This window comes from Ischnura elegans, chromosome 5 (assembly GCF_921293095.1).
Source record: "Ischnura elegans chromosome 5, ioIscEleg1.1, whole genome shotgun sequence".
In the NCBI taxonomy this organism is placed as follows: Eukaryota; Metazoa; Arthropoda; class Insecta; order Odonata; family Coenagrionidae; genus Ischnura; species Ischnura elegans.
In genome coordinates, this window is record NC_060250.1 from 102,878,784 (window position 1) to 102,886,751 (window position 7,968).

Genomic DNA, 7,968 nt, shown 5'->3' on the forward strand with positions numbered 1-7,968 from the left:
TTCTCCCACTGACTCCCTATCCTCCCTCCTCTCGCGAAATCAGCTGTGCGCTGCACGCCCTGGTTTGCGAAGTTTCTTACGGGGCTGTTACTCGTCTGTTTTGCGCACTTTTAGGCGCTAAGTACTTTAATAGTTTACTATCCCACATCTTCGTCTTGAGCATTACTTCAATACTGGCTACCCGTCAGGATCCTAGTAAACATTATGTCTATGACGACGAAGCAACTGATTGCGCAGCAGGAACAACGGGATCGTGCAATTACTAGGTTAGTGCCGAATTTAAAAAAGAAGGGCGCTGCAAATATCACTAAGGAAGCCATTCAGAGTAGAATCGACTCACTTAAGCAGTATTGGAACGATTACACTTCCACGCACTTTGAGCTGGTGACGCGGGAAGACGTGTCGAAGGAGCGTTATTTAGTGGATGGACAATATGAGAAGACGGAGGAGATTTATTATGATACGTGCGCTGAACTGGAAGCCATGCTCGCCCAGTTACCTGATGTACCTACGACATCATCTGGACAAGGTGGAGCTGATCAGGCCGATCTCGCTAATTTCCAACTTCCCATTCAGCTTCCGAGAACAACGTTGCCGAGCTTTTCGGGTAGGTACATTTGCGGATTGGGAATCGTTCTGCGATCTATTTACAGCAATAGTGGACGGAGAACATCGATTTTCTCCTGCTACAAAGTTGCAATATTTAAAGATGTGCCTAAAGGATTCTGCAGCGGAGTTTGTAAAAAACATCTCTGTTACGGACGCCAACTACAAACCGACCTGGGAGGCCCTGAAAGCCAGGTACAGTAATCCACGACTGTGCTTGCATACTCATCTGTCTACTCTAATGAATTTGCCAAAGATGATGAAGGAGTCAGCATCGGAATTGCGGACGTTAGTTGACCGAACGATTCAGGTGGTTCGAGCGCGAGAGAACCTGGGTCGTCCAGTGGCAACATGGGACGACTGGCTTGTCTTCATCACGGCTCAGCGTTTGGATAAAGAATCGCGAAAGTCATGGGAGTCGCACCTGAACACCAAGGACCGGTTGAGTAATCTCACACCAAATAGTGAAGCGAATCCAAACTTATTTCCCAGTTTTAGGGAGCTCGTAGAGTTTCTCGAGGGTCGTATCCGTGCCTTAGAGATGATAGCTCCTCTTACGAGTTGGGACAAAGGAAGTAACACGACGCCCAAATTTTCCTCGTCTGGGGCGAAGTCTTTTCACGTTGAGACTAAGCGACTATCTTCCACAAGCACCCGTAATTGCCCTATATGCTCAATGGACCACTATATAGCCTTCTGCTCCGGTTTCCTAGAAAAGACTCCTGTTGAACGAAGAGATGAGGCTCGAAAATTGCACCTCTGCTTCAACTGTCTGGGTCGTCATCGCTTCAAGGAGTGTAAGTCTGTTAAGCGCTGTGTCACTTGTCGTGGACGACATCATTCTTTGTTACATACTGTAACGGTTGGCAACGATGTGGGTGCTGCTAAAGATACTGAGGCTGAACCTCAATTAAAGTCTCCTGTTGAGGCAAATGGCATAGCAGTAAACACATTCACGGCCAACGTGGCTGCTCCAATCCACTCCGTAATTCTTGCTACGGCTCAGGTACTGGTCACGGGTCCTCGAGGGGTCCAAGTACAAGCTCGGGCGCTGTTAGACAACGGCTCCGAAGTATCCTTCATTACCGAGGCCTTAGCACAGCTTCTTCATTTACCCCGCCAGCGAACGCAGATTCCTCTGTCAGGAATCGGCGCAGCTGAGGCTGGCACTGCACTGAACATCGTTCAACTCTCACTGTATTCCGTTTATTCACCATCTTTCTGCCTTGAAGTTAAGGCATTAGTACTACCGCGGCTCACGAATCAACTACCTACAAGAGAGATAATTGAGACAGATTTGTCTTTGTTCTCCAATCTGCAGATGGCTGACCCATTATTTTATAAGCCTGAGACCATCGACCTCATCCTTGGTGCAGATGTCTACGGATTATTACTACGCCAAGGCCTGCAAAGATTCCCTCACCGACAGATCATCGCTCAGAACACTGCTCTTGGATGGGTCATCTCGGGACCAACTGTAGGGAGCGAGTCACGGCGGGCGGGATCCACTCCAAGACGGTCTCTCGTCTCATTGCATTGCGAGGCTGTACAGAATCTGCTGGAAGATCTTCAGCGATTTTGGGAAGTAGAAGAAGTTCCTCCCTCCACGAGAACTTTGCGCCCCGAGGATGAGCGATGTGAGCAGCACTTCAAGGATACTCACTCTCGTGGGTCGGACGGGAGATATATCGTTCAGCTTCCAATCGTATCAGAGCTTCCTGTAACTGTAGAGGAGACTCGTCGAACGTCTCTTAGTTCACTTGCGTCGACTGAGCAACGATTCGTTCGGGAGCCCGAGATAGCCGCTGCCTACCGAGACTTCATGAAGGTTTATGAGGAACTTGGGCATATGGTAAAGGTTCCAACTTCCGATTCACAGATAAAGCGGGCTTGGTACCTACCTCATCATGCTGTCGTTCATACCCCATCGTTGAAGCTCCGAGTTGTGTTTGATGCGTCTCGCCGTACTTCACAGCACTACTGTCTGAACGATTTTCTTCTATCTGGTCCTCCTCTGCAAAAGGACCTCGGGCTGGTGCTAATCAACTGGCGACGTCACCGCTTCGTATTTACCGCTGATATTGTAAAGATGTTTCGTCAGATATGGGTACATCCTGCTGACCAGGACCTGCAAAGAATTGTCTGGCGACCGCATCCTAACACCCCAGCGGTGGAGTACCGGCTCACCACGGTCACATATGGCACAGCCTGCGCACCATTTCTGGCGATGCGTTCCCTTCTTCAACTCGCCGAAGATGAGGAGCACCGGTTTCCTCTCGGAGCTGCCAGCCTTCGCAAGGATTCTTACGTCGATGACATCTTTTCGGGAGCAGATGAAAAATCTATTGACTCAAAGGAGCCTATAAAAACTCTTGGCCTTATATGGGAGCCAACAGCTGACCTGTTTGGATTTAACCTGCGAGTAACAGAAATCCACACTATGGCTCTCACTAAAAGGACGGTGCTCTCCAAGATGACGCGTCTCTTTGACCCACTGGGCTGGGTCGCTCCAGTCACTGTCGTCGCAAAAATACTCATGCAAGATATGTGGATTTTAAAGATAGGTTGGGATACACCATTACCTACGGATATTAAGGTTCGATGGACTAACTATTTCAATGCAATTCCTAGACTTTCGAAGCTGCGAATTGATCGTTGGCTGCAAACGACGCCGACCTCAAGATGCGAGCTTCACGGCTTTGCAGACGCATCGGAGAGAGCATACGCTGCGGCAATTTATCTACGTGTACTTGACGACGCAAATCAATGTCGAGTATTTCTTCTCGCCGCAAAATCCAAGGTTACCCCTGTTAAAACTATAACAATACCAAAGTTGGAGCTTTGCGGAGCCGCACTTCTTGTTCGTTTGGTCAATCATTTGCAGAAAATAAAAGCATTCTCGTCGCTACCAGTCTTCGCGTGGTCGGACAACCAGGTAACTCTCGCCTGGCTGCGAAAGCATCCTAGTTATTGGAAAACCTTCATTGCAAATAGGGTGTCATTTATACAAACTGAGCTGCCTTCTGCTGTGTGGCAGTACGTATCTTCAGAGCAGAATCCAGCTGACCTCCCAAGTCGAGGCATAGACCCTGATGCTCTTATAAATTCATCTCTATGGTGGCGAGGACCAGAATGGCTGCTATCTACCCAGGAAAATTGGCCAAGACAACCTGAACCTGTCATTGTTCCTCAACTATTCGTCGTTCAAGCTGCAGAAGAGAATGCAATATTGAAACGGTTCTCTTCGATAACCAGGCTGATTAGAGTTATGGCCTACTGCCTAAGATTCATTGCACGCTGTCAACGATCACGGATTCCTAATACCAACTTTCTGTCAACTAGCGAGCTCGCTGCCGCTCGTTGCAAGGTGCTCCAGCTAGCACAATCGTTTGCCTTTTCTGAGGAATTGAAATTACTACGAGCGGGCAAGCCTCTGCCCAGGCGTAATCCGCTACGGGGCCTGAAGCCTTTTCTGGACGAAAACGGTATTCTTCGTGTAGGGGGTCGTCTAAAAAATTCCACTCTTTCATTTTCTGCTAAACACCCATCCATCCTTCCTAAAAGATCCCATCTAAGCCAACTTTTAGTCCAATTTGCTCACCTTTCCTCGCTTCACGGCGGACCTACCCTTACCCTCAATATTTTACGGAGCCAGACTTGGATACTGGGGGACGTGGCACTTGTTAAAAAACTCACGTGGCAGTGTGTGATGTGTCATCGTGCAAAACCACGCTTCGGCTATCAGCTGATGAGCGACCTTCCTGCAGAGCGGACGACACCAGCACGCCCCTTCAGTGTAGCTGGACTCGACTACGCAGGCCCATTTTACCTGCGCACTACCAAAGGCAGAGGACATCGCTCATACAAGGGCTATGTAGCACTGTTCGTGTGTTTTGCTACACGAGCAATTCATCTGGAAGCCGTCAGCGACCTCACAACTCACTCGTTCCTGGCTGCCTATCGACGCTTTGCTGGACGTCGAGGTGTTTGCCGCACGCTATACAGCGACAATGCAACCACTTTCCAAGGGGCCGCCAAGGAACTGCGGAGGATGTTCGGCGCAGCTTCGGATTTCTACGCTGAAGTTGCTTCAGTCCTGGCCAATGATGGAACAAGTTGGTCTTTCATACCACCGAATTCTCCACATTTTGGTGGTCTATGGGAGGCTGGGGTAAAGTCAACGAAACATCACCTTCTCAGAGTAGTTGGTGAACATACCCTCACGTTTGAAGAGTTCTCAACAGTTCTCATTCAAATTGAGGCCTGTCTCAACTCCCGACCTCTCCATCCATTGTCCTCTGATCCAGATGACCTAAATGCTCTGACCCCAGCCCACTTTTTAATTGGTGGTACTTTGTTTCTAATTCCAGAACCTGAGTGTCCCAATATTTCAGGTAATTGCTTATCCAGATGGCGTCTTCTTCAACGGCTGCAGCTGAACTTTTGGAAACGCTGGTCACGAGAGTACCTTCACCACCTGCAGCAGAGGACCAAATGGCGTGATCCAAAGGAAAACTTCACTGTAGGACAGCTCGTGATCGTCCGAGACGACCGCTACCCACCTTCCAAGTGGCCATTGGGCCGCATAACCGAGGTTCATCCTGGATCGGATGGATTAGTTCGCGTGGTAACAGTGAAAATGGCGAATACCACGCTGCAACGTCCGATCGTGAGACTCAGTCCGCTGCCAATGCCAGCGGGACAGTAGCCGTGATACCGGCCGATCATGGCGGGCGCACTGCTCCCTGTGCACTGCAGACAATTCTTTCGTCCTTCAGACGAGGCGGGCGGAATGTTTGGGGAGTGCGTCTCCCGCCGCATATTTGAATGTGTTGGTGCGGTTGGCCGGCGGGCCGTTCCTGGGCGCTGAGTGCGGGAGGGTGGACTTCCTTTTTTTTCTTGGCAGTCTACAGTCCGCTCTCGAAGGGACAGTACGGAAAAGAGAGTGCGGAAAGAGGAAAGAAAGTGTGGAAATTTCTGTATCTGTCGCGAATAAACCATTGGCCCACTGAACACTAGCTTTTTTCATTCCATTTAACGACATTTAAATTGGGGTGTGGCCTAAATATTGGCCTTAGCTTATGGTTATTACCCAGTCACCATCAGCGATCTTGTATTATTACTCTGAGAGTCTAGCATACGATCCACACATGCCAATTTAAGCGGCATGTGGGATAGAACCACCAAAGTACCTTAATAGCGCGCTTTTTATAGTACTCATTCAACATTGCCAAAAACACATTAGGGTTTAAATATATTCGAAATCTACAAAAGTCAACAAGTTCTATTTTATAACTGATAACTTCAGGCTTGACTATGTGAAACCTCGGCATATTGGAAATAAATGAATAAAACTTTGTAATACACGTGTGAACCATACAAAATTTTATTATTTTATTTCCAAGTTTTATTTTATCACCATTGCAAGCTATTCCATCATATCAGCTCCTATAGTTCTGATTTAAATCTATTGCAATTACCTCTGATCTTACAATAAATATGATCTATTGCTTCCCCAGTGCAATTACTTCCTCGCGGGATAAATCCTGAAAAGAAATTCATTCACCTCCATGATACTCCCTACAGATTCTATGCGACTTGAATATTTGCTAAAGTGTATAATGTAAATCTATCTAGCTATCTAGCAACTTCAAATTATACTCAATGAACAATAATTTTCGCTTTCTAAAGATACTACTATGTTTAAATATTTATATTAAAAATATACTAGCGTGATGCGCCCGCTCCCAGCGGGCTTCCCCCGCTCTTTTCAATGCAGGTCACAGAGGGATAGGCGCGTTTCTAATTTTAAAATGTAGAAAAAAAGGCAGGGTCTTATGTACAAATTTAATTGGAATGTTCATGTACAAATTGAGGTCAGAGGACCTCTTTAAACACAACATTGGAAGTAATTACACTATCCTCTGTTAATACTTGTTTAGCGTTTTCCTTAATATTTACAAAAATATTTTGAAAAGATCTTACCCTTGAGAATGCAACATAAAGTTGGCCATGAGACAATACAGGGTCAGGCGGGAATAAGCCAGCTCTTTGCAAAGTCTGACCCTGAGCCTTGTTCATAGACATCGCATAGGAAACCTTGATGGGAAATTGTCTGCGAGTCAAATTAAAAGGCATGGTGGGATCCGACGGCGTTAACTGTATTCTTGGGATGAGGACAATCTTGCCGGAATCGATTATTTTTTATCGATTATTTTTTTAACCAATTTTAGGAAACAATAGCATTATTTAGGAAGTAATATATGCCGTCGCATGTTTTCTGATAAATTCTGTGCATTTTGGCACCTCATTTGTAGAGTTTGGTTGCGTATAAGTTGAGAAAAAGATATCCATACAGTAGAAATAATATAGAGGATAATCATCCATCAGATTTCTAATCATCGAATACCTAAAACACTTTTGATTTACGATTAAAGTCTTATAAAATGGGAATACTTGGGTAAGAATAAAACGTTATCTCATGAAACCACTTACCACAACTCTTTATAAGCATGGTAGACGCATTCAATAACCCGGCCAGAATAGCTGCTATCATCATTAACCACGAGGAAGCCCTAGTCCCATTCCTTTCGAAAACAGCTACCAGCCCGGACCCACATCACGCGCCCACGACAGGGCTGCCAACCGACAGATGCGCAAAGACGAGCGCGCTCCGGAGCCCCTGATTGCTAAGTCAAGTGGAATGGAACGATGATTAACGTTCAGAGGGTGGATTCCGACGGATGCTCCGCCAGGTGGACAAGCTGGGAAACTACGGCGCCCACGTCGACACTAACAATTAAGGCACGAGGAGATTAATTAAAGTGTATGATATGCATGAGACTTCAGCCTAGCATCGCTTACAAAGGAATCCTTCCCTCTACTTCCACTACGATAGGGCGATGGACAAAACTTACGAACCCAATACCAGTGTGTGACATCTTCGAAATAATAAACCTACATAAAATCCATTTTGGAAAGTAAAAGAAACCTACATTAATCCTGTCTCAAGTCGATGAGTAAAAAATGAGGACACCAATGTATCGATAACATTTCTGCAACACTGTCAAAATCATCCGAATTTAGATCTTTATGTTGTAAGTGCATAAAGCAGGAACCCTACTTTCATCAAAAATAAAATCGATTGAATTCTCACGTCAAGCATTTCCTACTAAATCGCAAATTGCCGTTCTTAAGTGTAAAAATTGCAAATACTTAATCTTAAACATACGACTGAGAGGCTCACAATAGGATCCGCTCCGATCTAAGCCTTTAAAACCAAGAAATAAATTAACTACATAGTAAAAAAAATCCACGCAAAGTAAATCAAAGTAAATGCAGAAATATATCCACATGTTATTA

At 46.0% G+C, this 7,968-nt stretch overlaps 1 protein-coding gene across 1 annotated transcript; it reads left to right on the forward strand.

The window, feature by feature from the left end:
- Positions 1–210: 210 nt before the first annotated feature.
- LOC124159757 lies at positions 211–5,314 on the forward strand. Its single transcript, XM_046535669.1, has 2 exons — positions 211–607; positions 654–5,314. The coding sequence occupies exons 1-2, from the start codon at positions 211–213 to the stop codon at positions 5,312–5,314; spliced, it is 5,058 nt and encodes a 1,685-aa protein (XP_046391625.1).
- Positions 5,315–7,968: the final 2,654 nt, after the last annotated feature.

What these genes read in the sequence shown, in the direction of transcription:
- LOC124159757 (XM_046535669.1), top strand. Translation starts at nt 211, where the DNA reads ATGACGACGAAGCAACTGATTGCGCAGCAGGAACAACGGGATCGTGCA. An exon ending in AACGTTGCCGAGCTTTTCGG is followed by an intron (nt 608 to 653) that starts GTAGGTACATTT and finishes ATCTATTTACAG; the next exon opens with CAATAGTGGACGGAGAACAT.